A 14,335-nucleotide genomic window follows, 5' to 3' on the forward strand; every position below is an offset into this window, starting at 1 on the left:
TTTCTAGGCACCGATGAAGCCTTGCCTTCTCAAATCTGCCACGCGCAATGTCAGATTACTCTTGCGTCTAAGCTCAGGAAACCAGTCCCAGCCTCTAAGCCTTGGTGTCTCCGAAACCTTTTTTTGACGCAACAGTAGAGAAATCGCTCTGCATAGAGAACAGGAGATTATCCTTACATCATCGCTTTCAGTTGGCACATTATGTAAAAATCGACATGCATGGGCACAATTGAAATGTCGTCTACCATGTAAATCATATGTTACTATTTCATGGTAGGAGAACTCCCTACTTCAAGTATTCAGTAGATAAGGACCTGAAAATAGAGGATTCATACTTCATCCCCCTCTCGGTGTAGTGAGAGGATTGTTGCTCCTCTGTCTGTTTGCATTGTCTTCCCTTTTGTTTTTTTTAAACATCCAAGTCAGGATTTATCTTAACATTTGTAAACACAAACAGCAAGGTTTCACACGGTCTGTTGGTTCTTGGTCAGTGGATCAGAGCCGTAACGGTGGGAAGCAGACACATAAAAGATGATGCACAGATCACCTTGGAGTGATGAGTAAATGGAAAGACATTTATATACAACAACCAACACTTGGCCATAAAAGGGAGACACACAGGCACTATGAGGGTTAGAGAGAGGAACTGGGGATTGTAACAGTCTACTTCATTTTTCCACTATACTGTAACAATTTGTGTGCGCGTGTGTTTTTTTTTTCTACTCGGTTAGCTGTCACAGTCACATACATCATCACTTCGGCTTACGAGACAACAACAACGACAAACACACGAAGGAAATGCATCCAGACAGAGTCACTCAAACCTCCGGTTGGGTGATAACTGTGATAGTCCTCTCACAAGTGCAAGCTTCTGACTGCTGAGTTCAGCAGACATAATCTCAATGCTACCTGTGCGAGCTGCAAAATTAAAAAAATAAATAAAGTCGCTGTTCAAAGTCGTCACCACAGGCAAAGTGGTCTTCAACTGAGTTGTTTTTCACATTAAGAAAGGAATGTAATAATGTCACCTTTTCTAAACTTCTAGATAGATTTGGATACACTTCTTTGTTTCCCATAAACTGTCCTAAAGCTCTTAATTTTTTTTTATTTGGGCTGTCCTGTATTTTCAGACAGGGAATGTTAAATTTGCTGCTGAGGGGGGTTTTCATATACAGTACAAATCAGAGGAAAATCACACCGCTCAACGCTCTAAATAAGACATTTCTCAGACCTCCAGCCAGATAGAAAAATAACCATGAAGAAAAAAGAAACATATATATATTATATATATATATTTATATAGTATCTTGTCAGTTTGAAATGATTTTCTGACCACATATAGACACACTCTATAGATTTCTCTCTATATGTATAATATATTCATATCTATCATATGTGTACAGTTTTTACGAGGCACAGGCCACCTTGTTGAGAAGGAGAAAACAAGTCACTATGTTTGGGGAGGTCACACAAACTACTGCTGGAAGAGTACAAGGGAGAGGGGAGCAGGAGCATACTCTAGGTCAGACACTGGTGTGTCAGTGGCTCCAATAGACCTGCAGGATAAACATCTATTGGACACTGCCTTCTCTTTATAGTCTAGAATGATGCTTATAGTAGCAGTATTTGCTGAGGGACCTAGCCTCTGTTTGTGGATCACAAACCCCATTTGTCAAATCATATGTACAAAGAACTCCTTTACAGTTGTTTATGAAGCCCATTGTGGGATCAAGTCCCTTTACTGTAAAAGGACTAAAAGATGCTCTTTACCAGGTCTTCTCACACCGTTTAGTTTGAGCACCAGCAGAAGCACCATTAGTAAAAATTCCTGCAACACAGAGGAGGTGCATAGGTGCATAGTCTCAGAAATAATCTAAATAATCTGATCAATATATTCTGACCACTCCCTTGGCTGCTGTGATTGGACAATTAAATCATTTTGACTTGATTTAAGTAAGGATGGGAATGCATTCACTCTATGTTTACATCTGCATAGTTTATTTCTTTTTTTGACTACTTTTGATTAAAATGAGGTAAGATGAAGATAAAATCCAGTGCAGCCACAGCCTTAAGGCTAAAACTAGCCAGAGAACTGGAAGGCCCTGCTTGCACAGCCACAGAGACCTCTTGATGTTGCAGGCAAGGCTCAAGCCTGTCATCAGTCAGATCAAAGCTCTTCGTTTTACCAACAAGAAATGACAAAAGAAACCCTAAAACCACTTAATCTGGACTGTGTGGAACATGCTAGTAAAGGGACACCACGTCACGTTTAGAAATGCTGAAGAAACACATGGCAGGTAAAAAGGTTAAAAAAAGAAAAAGAAAGGAAGAAGTCACTGCGTGCCACGGAGGGAAAATATAGCTCAGCAAAACAATCTGATGATTACAACACGCCGAAGGTCATGACAGCCAGGCAGAGGGGTCAGATGTCACCAGGTGAGTCAGGAGGGCAGTGAGGATTGAAAAACCATGACAAGAGTCAGGCGGAGGAGCCAACCAGAGCCAGAGGAGTCAGTTAGGCAGGTGAAACAGTCAGCAAGACAACCATGATCTTGAACCAGTCAAAGGAAGAAGGAGGAAGGAAGAAATACTGGGCTGACAGACGGTCATGAGATCTCTGCTGGGTGGATCAAGAGAGCGCCGTTGGCCTGAACTTGTGACAGACAGGTGAGTTGACCTCGGTGTAACCTCTGATACAGTGCTCCCGTGTTAATCACATGTCCAAGCAACAATTAGACACACACAGAACATCTCTTTCTCCATATCGTTCTCTCTCCTTCCATTTCAGTTGTGAATATCTAATGTTGTGTGAAGTGGAGTGCGTCTTGTCCTGTTCACACCAAGAAGAGCTCCCACATCACCTTAAACAGAACATGAAGGAGACAGTGGAAGTTTCAGTTTGGAAAGATTTTTCTTTTAGTGTAATTAATATAATGTTCACTACAGCATGTCTATGCGTGTCCAGATGGGTGAAATACCTGCTCAGCTGTCAGTCTCTATGCATGACCTGCACACCTGAGTTCCCCCTCCTCTTCCTGGGAAAAAAAGGTCCCGTTGCTGGGTACTGATTGAGTGGAGGTAATAAATATTTAGTTGGGTAGTGTTACAACATCATGGCATGGCTGTGCTCCTCCAGTAGTGACTGAATCATCTGAATGTGAGAAAAAAAAATACAAAGATATATAAAGATAAAAATATAAATCTGACAAACATGCTGAGATTTTTACAAAACACCACAGACTCCGCTGGCAAAGAAGTAAAATTAAGAAAGTCTTAAATATTTCTCACCCCTCAAAACAACATTAGAGCTTTGGTTGTCACAGCAAGGATTATGCCCAAATGCCCTCCTCGTCATCCTGTCGTTGGCAGCGTTATGCATGAGGAGAAGAAAGCAGCAGAAGCTGTTATGTTGCTTTTATCTGTCAGTGCGCCCCAGGGCAGCTGTGGCTACAATGTAGCTTGCTATCGCCAGTGTGTGAATGTGTGTGTGAATGGGTGGATGACTGAATGTAGTGTAAAGCGCTTTGGGGTCCTATGGACTAGAAAAGCGCTATACAAATGCAGGCCATTTACCATTTACCATTTATTCAAAGCAGCATTGAGAACTGGAGGGACTGAAACTGTGTCTTATTTATTGAGACCAACATCTGGTGACTGGAGCGATGTCAGCGGTTAATTCTTTGTTCGCTTAATGTCACAACTATTTCTCTACAACAGAATTTTAACATTGCATCTATTGTCCAACTACTGTGCTACTGTGTATTTGACAGTCTGTCAAAGCAAACTTCTAACCATCATGGCTGAGATTATCACAGATATCTGTGTCACATGCAAGTACAGTATGTAGCTTGTGGCATTTGTTGGTCACAGTTATTAGATTAACTGAGTTTTAAGACATTTTTACTTTTCCATATCAAAAAGACGTCAGTGCTGACCTTTGAAACATGTTGTAAATAGCATTTAATAACAGAGATAACATGTGTGATCTTACCTGGTCTGGGGAAGGGCGATGACCAGCATGCGGGGGTCCTCGGGCTGGTCCCCCGCGATGGTGGGGCGACGGGTGACGTGGATGTTGGGCATGGTGAGGGTGTTGGGGATGCTGAGGGTGCTGGGGGTGCTGGGGGTGCTGAGGGTGTGGATGTTGGGGGTGTGGCCCCTGTTGCGGAGGTCCGTGTGGGTGCTGAGGGTGAGGGTGCTGCGGAGGCAGATGCCCATGTGGGTGCTGCTGAGGATGCTGGGGGTGCTGTTGGTGAGGGTGCTGGGGCTGTGGAGGGCGTGGGTGCTGTTGGTGCTGGGGAGGTGGCTGAGGGTGCTGAGGATGTTGCTGGTGAGGAGGGTGAGGGTACTGCATCTGTGGCTGCTGTGGGTGTGGGTGTTGCTGGGATGCCTGTGGGTGCTGTGGGTGTTGCAGGTGCTGTGGGTGCTGTTGGTGTTGCGGATGTTGCGGGTGCGGGGCGTGTGGATATGGAGTCTGTTGAGGGTGGGGAGCGTGGGAATACTGGGGCTGGGGCTGAGGTGGAGCATGTGGGGGCTGAGACTGGGGGTGGTGAGGAGCATGTGGATGATATTGCTCGTCTTCATAGTTGTCGGCTATCAGCTTCATTCTGCTTTGTGTCTGTAGGAGGAGGGCAGAGGTCAGTGCATGACGCTCTGCAGTTGGCAGAAGTGAGGAGACTGCACACTTGCAGTACATGGCAGCAACTTGTCAGTAACAAAGTAACTGTCGCTGTCCTAATTCATAACATAAAAATCAGGTTGTATTAAATAAGGCTTAAAACTACTGATTAAGATGAGCAACAACTCTCACCTCCTACTGGCAGTTAGAAAGAATGTATAACTCTTAGACACATTTACAATGGCTTTAGGCCTAGAGGCTTCCTCCATTCTTTATATACCGTCTGTGGTTAAACTACAGTACGATTCCAGGTGACCATCCACTGTTCAAGGATCAGTTTATGTGCTTCCAAGGTGACATAAGACAAAAACTAGAGACAGAAAAGTGGCCAGATTGCCTCTGCCAGAATTTTACGTGTGTAAATCATACTAGAGCTGTACGCTTTAAAATTTGAGTTAGCTTAAAATAAAAAAAAAATTAAAAAACGGAATATTTGAGACTGCTGCAAAACTGAAGTCTTGGAGGCACAGACTTCTTATTCAACTCTGATGTTTACGGCCACAAATTATTTGCAAATTGAGATGATAATGACATCACTTCATTTTAGTACTAGTCTGGAATTAACAAAGACTTAAGAAATAAAAGCAGAAAAATGACTCTGAACTTGCAAAGTGGTCATGCAGTGATAACCTTGTAGAAAATTGTTTAGCTGACTTGTACAGCTACATTTTTTATTTTGGCAACAAGCATCGGCAGAGAGAAATTTCCTTGGAAGTATGCTGCAGTACTAACATGTTGTTTGAGCTGGTGCATCAGTTTGTCCCGCTCCCTCTTGAGGGCTAGCACCTCCTCCTGGGTCTTCTTTTTATTCGAGGCAGACAGTTCCAGCAGTGCAATATTAGCATCTTTCTCACTAATTGCTGCCAGCAGAGCTTGTTGTCTGAAAGAAAAACAACATAAAACACTACAGTAGTATCTCCAGAAAGATTTAGCTATCAGATAGAAGGCCTCACATTTGACTCTAGAATACTTTGATATACAGAGGTACTCATGATCGACTCAGTGATTACAAGGTGCTCAGACCCTGCGACTGAAAAACAAGCCAAAATCATCACCCCACCAACACTGTGCTTTAACAGGGTATGAGGTGTTTGTACTGATATGTTGTGTTTGGTTTTTGTCAAACTTTGTGCTAATTATTATTAGCAAACATCGCCACATTGATCTCATTTGTCCAGGACAGTTTTTTCTTAAGATGCACTTTTACGATGTGTGCTACCATGTTCTTCTGGCTCTCCCATACAAGCCAAACTGTCATGAACTTCAACATTTAACAAGCTAACCAAGGCATGTAGAGTCTGAGATTTTGTGTTTTTTTCTGCAATTTCTCTGGACATTATCTGGCCTCAGGGTGAATGTGCACCACATATTGACTTTTGGGTAGATTTAAGGAGCTTGGGAAGAAAAATTATTGGACTATTTTAAGTTTCTTGAAGAGGTTTCACTTCAGAGAAGCTTCTTCAGTTCTAAGACCAAATGGTGGAGAGCCCCAGGTATTCCCTAGTGGGAGTTGTCCCTTTAAAAAAAACTGGGACTCTCCACCATTTGGTCTTAGAACTGAAGCTTCCTGGATGAGAAGTGAAACCTCTTCAAGAAACTTAGATTACAATGACCTGGATGACTGAGAACCTACACAGACATTTTGGGTAGATTGGCTACTGTTTTGAATATCAGTGTGACCATCGTGGTGGATTTCAGATTACTTTTTGTTCTGATAATGAAATCAAATTTCAATTTAGCAGTGCTATGTCGGCTGTCTTCTCATAAAGACGGTGGGGAAGGACAAAAACAAATGAACTGGATTACATTTTGAGAAAAGAAATTAATCCAAGGCTTAATTACAAGAACATTTTTTAAAAAAGGAGGTTGAAAATGTAGACCGCCAATCTGATTTTTGCTAACAGCAAATCTCAGAAAACACTAACTTCATTTCAAGGATCTCCTCCAGCTGTTTCCTGCGTTCTTGTCTCATGTTGGTGAGGTGAGTGTCCCTCTCCTGTAAAGACTGCTGTGTGGAGGAGAGACGCTGCTTGGTGGCATCCAGCTCTTGCCTCGTCCTTTCTAGTGTGTTCATTAGCTCCTCCAACTGACGTTTGGGAAAACAAGGACATATATCTCATTAGGTAATTATTAAACTGTGTATCATCAGGGGTAATTTTTTTTTTATTAGGGTACATCACCTTCAAGTGGTGACCACCATCTATGGAGCTGTCCTTACGAGGGTCCTGTCCCAAGCCTTTCTTGTCACCTTGCAGCCCCAGTTTGATGTTTGAACCCTTTTTAGCTTGATCTTTACCCCCTTGTCTGCAAAACCACAAAATTTGTGCATTTCCATTAAAAGTCAGTAGAGTTATATGAAAAATATGTAGACTTATGAAATGGGTGCATTTTATACCCAAAACCACAACAAAAATGTGAAACACAAAACAAGCAAAGCCAGTACAGCAATGGGCGATCATGTCAAGTGCATTTTGAATGTATTCAGTTTCAAAATAGTACCGCTTATGAGATCACCAGGACAACAACAAAACATGAGCATCACAGATGTAGCGATAGCTTCATGTTAATTGCATTGCTGAGATAAATCACAGGTTTAAGCACCAGTGTTAGGATGGAGTTAGGAAGAAATGGGGATGTAATGGGAGCAGGGTCATTACTTACCTGGGAGCTAGACTGCAGATGGGGAAAGGAAAAGGCAGAAGACAAGGGGTTGATGGAACGAGTGAAGTAGACATTGGAAGCAGGAAATAAGAGAACACACAGGAAAGTAAAAAACAAACAAAACAGACACATTAGAACCAGAACATAAAGAAACAATCACAAGAAAAAAGTACAGTGAACCCAGAGGAGATCACGCTGTGTTCATTGCTCATCCAACAACATGGAAAATTACAAACACGCCTGTGGCAGTCACTGCTCTGCAGCCTGACACAGCTAATGCAGGATGCACCTTCTCTGAAAACAAGGGCCCATGTGCATCTTCTGCCAAGCCTGGAAGTGGCAGACATGCATTTAGTCAGGCAAAAGTTAGCCGGGCAAAAATAAGAGGAGAGGACAGGTTGGAGAGTCGAGCAAAAGGAGAGGAAGCCAACGGTGGTTTGATCAAGTGGGCAAGAAGGGAGCTAGTGGGAGAATCAGTTATGGATGCAGGGTTGTTCAGACAGAAAAGACCTGACTGAACTGACACACTTCAGGACTGAGGGCTCAGTCCAGACCCTACCTACTACAGCACCCCACACTGAGCGCGTGTAGACGTGGAGCACAGCAGCTCTATTCATGCAGGCCACTAGGGCTGATCTTTTCCTTTAGTATCTCGTAGAGCAAGCTAGGCAGGGCACGTGGGGGCAGGTTGGGATGGAAAGCAGGAAGAAGGGGGCACTAGAAAATAGGGTCTGTTAGGTGGTGTTAATGGGATATGAGGGTGCAAGGGTGGCTGGGTCACAGAGGGTGACTTGGGGTGAGGCGAGCAGATGGGTGGCTGGAATGAGAAGGGGAAGCGTGCTCGTGGCAACAGCAAACATTAGCTGAGGGCAGACACTTATACAATAAGCTACTACAAACAACCAACGCCACAAAAAGACACAAAAGGGTGTATATTTGTGTGTCTTAAAGTGTGTTAGCAGGAAGCTATTTCCACAAGAACACAAGGAAGTATAGCAAGTTCAAATAAAATGTAAAAAAAGTAAAGAAGTCAAAGCAAGTGGGTAAATCACACCAAGTTCTATAGATAAAGGTGCTGATGCGTGCATTATTTGCAGTATTATTAGTATTAAAACATTTACAGTATATACAATGCGTTTTTAGTTAGGGTTACAAATTACAAAACATTTGCTTATAAAACTGCAATTTTTATATTGACAGTTTGCTGCAACACTACTGAATTTACTGTGTGACTTTACCAAGCATCACCACAGAAACACGCCAAAACAGTAAAAAATGAGTGCAGCATGTGGTGCAAATAAATGGCAAGCAATATATGCCTATCTGGACATATATTCACAACATTATGACCTGATGATTTGCATTTATATGAAGTACAACCCTTGATCTTTAAGGTTTGAACTTCATATTTGCTTAAAATTTCACATGGCTGTTTAATTTGCTGTGATTGCTCATGCAGCAAAATATTTGTGGACTTTTTTCCCACTTTACATCATCAGTGCACAGATAAATGAGTTTTAATGATGACTGCTGCCCCCAAAATAAACATGCAACACAAACTCCTTCTCCCTTACACGTGTATACATGCACACGTGCACACACACACACACACACACGCGTAGAAAAGCTCCTTAAATGATCAAAAAGCAGTCACGGACACAGATGCAGACTAGAAAGCAAAAACATTCTAAAGAAATGAAATCAAAATGAATCCAGGGATCTTTGTATCATGTACGCGAATAAAATAATGGCACCACGGACTAAAAACAGACTGTGTAACTCTGATACAAAGATTTTTGAATCCTTCAAACAGCAGGCAGACCCAGGTACACAGGTGAAACCAGATGCAGTTGCGGCAGTCGCAGTCGGAGACTTTAACCACGCAGCCAAGCCTTAAGTGCCAGGGCAGAGCACTCACTTTCCCAGGAAATCCCACACCATGCCCCCTATCTGCTGGGGAGCAGTGGACACAGAAGGGAGCGGGTCAGGGGGAGCTCTGCCACCGGGACGAGGGGTGGGGCGGGGGGCGGGGGGAGGGGGGCTGGTGTCAAAACAGAGAAAGATTTGCAAGGGAGATGAAGAAAAGATTTTGAAAAATCAGAATCAGATTTCAGAACAGAAGAGAAGTAGGTTGAAAGTTGATTCATGGCCAGGGGTAAAGAGAGGGGCAGGTGAGCATGGTACAGAAGAGAGAGAGGGAAATGGGACGGAGAAAAGTGGGTAAAGATGGCAAAAAAAAGGACAAGAAGACGCAATTAATCAAACACCACTAACAAAGTATCACGACATTAATCCTATAATGATCTGAGAAGGGAGTATATAAGTGTCTTTAACACTAAGCAGTGGCAGGGGAGAAGGGCTGTGTGGTCCTCATGCAGATCAACCAATCCCTATGTTAGTCTCATCCGTCTGAATCCTGTCCAGGTAAAGGACGATGATCTCCTTCATTAGACAAACCAAAGTGCAAATAAACTTGCAGTACTGCTCCCAGGAGAGAACCAGAGAGGCCACCTGCTTTATTTCTGCACTCCATTAACTGGACTCAGATGACCTCTTCCGAAAGAGAAGTGGCTGAGTGGAGCATTGCTGATATTTATAAACAAAACCTAAACGTGTAAATCAAAACTGTGTGTACAGAGCACATTATCCAATACCATCGAGTGCAGTGCAGTATGAGAACATCACAACTGAACATAACATGGAAACACTATGAAAATGTGCACAGAGCCACATGGACATTTGCCCAGCATACACCGAACACAGAGAACTGTAAAGCTGACAAACAGATGCATCCAGATCAAGAATAGACTGCTCAGAGCTACTCAGCACAAACAGTGGCACACTGTATTGCTTATGGTAATACCATTAGAGAGTTGGGTAACCTAAATTACAAAATAAACTGATTTATCTGAAGATAAATGGGGTTTTGTTTGCGATATAGAGAGTAGCAGATTTAAAACCATCTCTTTATGCCGGGTTACTTGTTATGATGTGAAACAAGCCACAGAAAAATATTTATTTTTTGTATCATACACAACGTTTTGAGCATTTTGGCCTTGGCCATTTTTTTCTCTTTTCTTTTTTAGTAACATAAAGGGGGACTTCCACTTTTCACGTATAATTTTACTTCCAGCAGACCTGTTCTCTATTTGGGACGCTAATTTACAAAATTTATCTCATGTTGTATCTTATATGAGCTAAAACTAATAAAACAGACAATAAACTCATAAAGAAAATGTCATTTTCATGAGGCCCTTTTCTCATGCAGTCCTTTACAAATGGATTTCTTTTTGAATTGGCCAACAGAAAGAATGGTGATTTAAGAAACACCTTTATTAGTGTCCTAAACCTGCTACATCCATCTTTTCTATATACAGTCTATGATCATACATGAAATAAACACACCGTATGTATGTATTGATAAGTTTGTTTTTCCTTTTCTTTACTTGTTTTCTCCCATTTTTTGTGTTTTTATATTCCCTATATTTATATTGTATATAAATATATTGAAGCTAAGTAGAGAGCTAAAAAATAAACAAAGAATGGATGTATCAGGCATTTTCAGGCAAACATGTTAAATTACCTAAGAGGTTTGCTAAAATTGCAGGCAGGTATGCTAATTTTTATCTTCATAGATGTAACAATGGTCATAGAAAACAGAGTGTTTGTTAAAAGGGAAGCATTAAAGCAGTGCAGGCTAATATGCAGTCAGAATTAGTTACCTTTCCAACTCAGCAATTTTCTTGTCCTTATCATTCTTTTCGGTTTCCACCTCTCGCAGGATGTCCAGCAGTCTCTCCACCTCTGTCTGAGCCTTATTAGCTTCATCCTTGTAGTAGCTCACCTCCTTTTCCAGCAGTTTCACCCGGTCCACATACTCTGGGTTCCCTCTGGAGCCCGACTGCTGCTCCACTTCATGGGCTTTCTGCATCAACATGCCAAGAAAAGACAAATACAAACATGTACACGCCCAAAGACACACAGTTAACAAAAATAACAACCCAGTATCAACAAAAGTGTGAAGCGCAGAACGTTTTACTGTCAATGAAAGAGAGATACATACAGTACACTGTAGTCCATCAGTGACTTATATTATCTACGTCTCTTGCAGTGTCCCTGTACTTTCAAATGAATAAAGCCGAGGCAAATGTTGTGGATGAGGGCATCATTACTGGTACTGGCTCATTAGTTTTAACAAAGCTATTATTTAGCTCCAATTAAATGGTCCATTGAGACTCACTTCATGCACATGGAGTAGAATACAGGACTTCAGGATAGTCTGTGAGAGTTTTGTATGTCTGTGACAATAATAACAAATCATTATAGTTAAGCACTAAATTGATTCACTGGCTATCAAAATCAGAGGTCTAGTTTTTGGACAGCAAGGACATCTCTCCACTACAGTGGTACACAGCACCCTGGACAATACACAGCCACATATGTTAACACATATCGCAGAGTTACACAGAGCCATCCACCAAAACACTGCAGTGATCTTCAACCACGGCCGATACCTTCGCTAACAGCACCACACTGAGACAAAAGAGAAGCGTGGCAACACTGATACTGACAACATGCACAAAGGTCGACCAAGTCATGCAAACCCAACGAAGCTGCACAGTCTTTGCAATTGTCAGTCCAAAGAATGAAGAAAGAGAAGCAAGGGTGACCAAGTAAATCTGTTCTAACTGTCATATTTTATGCATGAGGAACGATGCTAGAGTTTAGCTTAGAGGAGATATACATAATTTTATTTAAGACCCAATAATCCTAGTTGAAATTTATGAAAAATAACTACAACAGACAGTTATTGGACAACAAATTGCCCTCCATATGGCCCCTGCAAATATTGCAATGAACAGTATACTACAGAAGAGCATTTATAGGAGGCTATAGGAAGGAAGCACTTGATGATTTGAGGATTTTGCAGTTCAATTACTTTATTTATTTGAATGCATTCTGTGTTTTTATTCTGTTTTCCTTATCTATAACATTTGTTTAAGAACCTCTGAAATTGCCAAGATTCACAAAATACACAAAAGTGGATCAAGTTGGGGGGATGTCAATATTATAATTCACTGTCAAATAGTTTGATATTTTTTGAGGATTTTCACAGAGATGCTAAAACACACTGAACTGAAATGCTGTGCTAAAAATGTAATATTTAGACATAATTCAATGACAAATATGTATTAAAGAAAGGTTTGTTCACTCTGTTTGCCTCTTTTAATTTTTTTCACTGGTTATAAGTGCACCAAATATGAGGAAACTTGAATGCCATGTCCTGTGACTTCAATTGCATAAAGTCTCTGAAAGTCCAATGAAAAGTTTACTATTAATTTGTCATATTCCCCACATGAGCTTCTATGACAAAACACACGTGTGCTGCATTTGAGGTCAGTGTAACCTGTACAATTCAGTGAATGTATGGGTTCCTGTTGCCACACAACTTCCCAGATGAGGCCTTAGTGACTAAAAACATTACCATTAAATTTAGCTATAGATACAAAATTTTACATAAATGTAAAATTTGTTACATTTAAATGTTTTTTTTGTGCTGTGGAAGAATATGACAGTTTATTAAGTATAACCACCGAAAAAACTATCTACAAAGCCAAAACTTAAAAAAACAACAACAACTTCACACATAGTTAAAGCTAATGCAGTCTAACAGTCCTGCAATTAATCCCAGGTGTGTCCTTACATGACACAGTGTAATGAGGCTATACTAAATCATAGGAAGACTTTTACATGTAAAATGTAATTACAACAAAGGGCAATAAACAGCTGTATAAAATTAACCCTCATAAAGACAGAATTTATTGCAAGATTGTTGTTTTAGTTTGAGCTACATATACTTAATAAAATGGCAGAAGAATCTATATTGAGCACGTTCCAGCAGACTAAGTAAGCCTTCGGTTCTACATATATGCAGCACCAGTTTCACCACATATCACAAACAGTTACAGGATGAGCACAGTGCACAGGACTCTGACTGCAGCTCATTATATCAGTACAGTGCAATGAACAACATGCATCCTGGGTGGGTGAAAGCAGGACCTGTGCTGGGGTTTGGCACGATCACCATCTAGCATATTTCAAGGAAGTTATCAGTGTCCTCATGCTTTCAATATGTGCCTCAGAGAGCTCAGGAGAGGGACTTACAGGAGTGTTCATGTGACTGAATAGCTGCTCAGCTTGCTACATTGCAAACAGAGGGTTTGAGGAAGGAACAGGAGGGAGACGGGGGAGTCCCGGGAGAGTAAATGTCAGGATTGAGTTTGAGCCAAAGAGAGAACAGCAGGATCAGACATGGTACAATACATGTTTGACAGATAAGTAACATAGTACACATGTTGTTAGGCTAACGGCAACACAACAGAGACAAACACAGAGGAAGAGATGATACAGCGATAGTCTCAAGAAGGAGAAGAAGAAGGCAAAGAGGGATATTTAATGACTGCCTGCTACTTGCAACACCCTTAAAAAGCATGGCTGCCTGTTACAGGAGACAAAGCACGATGGCAGCCATTAGCCTAATGAAGTGTGCTTTATATAAGGTCTGTTCACATTTCTTGTTCAGGTCCAAAGAAACAGCCTAATGAAGGATAACATGTTCTCAGAAGTGAGACCTCGGTATTCTTGTTTCTTTACTGCTACTTGAATTTTTAAATGGGACAGAGCTGTCTTCACTAAATAATCTGTGATCATACTTAATCTTCCCTCAATGACACAGGCCAAGATCAGACCAGCAGGAAAATATGAACAGAGAAAATACACTGCACGTTAATTTGGCCAATCATTTCTACAAAAGGAAAGTAGCCTTTTTTTCTTATGTCTGTAACTGCTTAACAGTCTCCACTAAAGTGGTCCCTGAATTCACAATGAGCTCATTCCTTTCTTCGCAGTGGACACTCAGCTCTGGCTTCTTATCTACAATTCAGTGCAATTAAAGAGAGACATTGCTGCAGTCTTCATTCAGAGTACAGAAGCTCT

At 41.4% G+C, this 14,335-nt stretch overlaps 1 protein-coding gene across 7 annotated transcripts in view; it reads right to left on the reverse strand.

Annotated features, from left to right (window-relative positions):
• Positions 1-3,087: 3,087 nt before the first annotated feature.
• Positions 3,088-14,335, reverse strand: part of erc2 (ELKS/RAB6-interacting/CAST family member 2) — a 45,289-nt gene continuing 34,041 nt past the window's right edge. For 3 of the 7 annotated variants that reach the window (XM_085456810.1, XM_085456806.1, XM_085456804.1), the window contains 9 exons: positions 13,505-13,540; positions 11,062-11,264; positions 7,340-7,351; positions 6,859-6,982; positions 6,604-6,764; positions 5,411-5,558; positions 3,992-4,618; positions 3,289-3,356; positions 3,088-3,151 (listed from right to left, as the gene is read on the reverse strand). In XM_085456810.1, coding sequence (XP_085312936.1) covers positions 3,330-3,356; positions 3,992-4,618; positions 5,411-5,558; positions 6,604-6,764; positions 6,859-6,982; positions 7,340-7,351; positions 11,062-11,264; positions 13,505-13,540 — 1,338 coding nt within the window. In that variant the 3' untranslated portion in view covers positions 3,088-3,151; positions 3,289-3,329. Of the gene's footprint in view, positions 3,152-3,288; positions 3,357-3,991; positions 4,619-5,410; positions 5,559-6,603; positions 6,765-6,858; positions 6,983-7,339; positions 7,352-9,257; positions 9,381-11,061; positions 11,265-13,504; positions 13,541-14,335 lie in introns of all 7 variants that reach the window. The other 4 variants (XM_085456808.1, XM_085456807.1, XM_085456811.1 and 1 more) reach the window with 3 other exon arrangements.

The sequence above is a fragment of the Copadichromis virginalis genome, linkage group LG5, assembly GCF_057382275.1.
Source record: "Copadichromis virginalis isolate Kocher_CV1m ecotype Utaka linkage group LG5, C_Virginalis_male_GT1.1, whole genome shotgun sequence".
In the NCBI taxonomy this organism is placed as follows: domain Eukaryota; kingdom Metazoa; phylum Chordata; class Actinopteri; order Cichliformes; family Cichlidae; genus Copadichromis; species Copadichromis virginalis.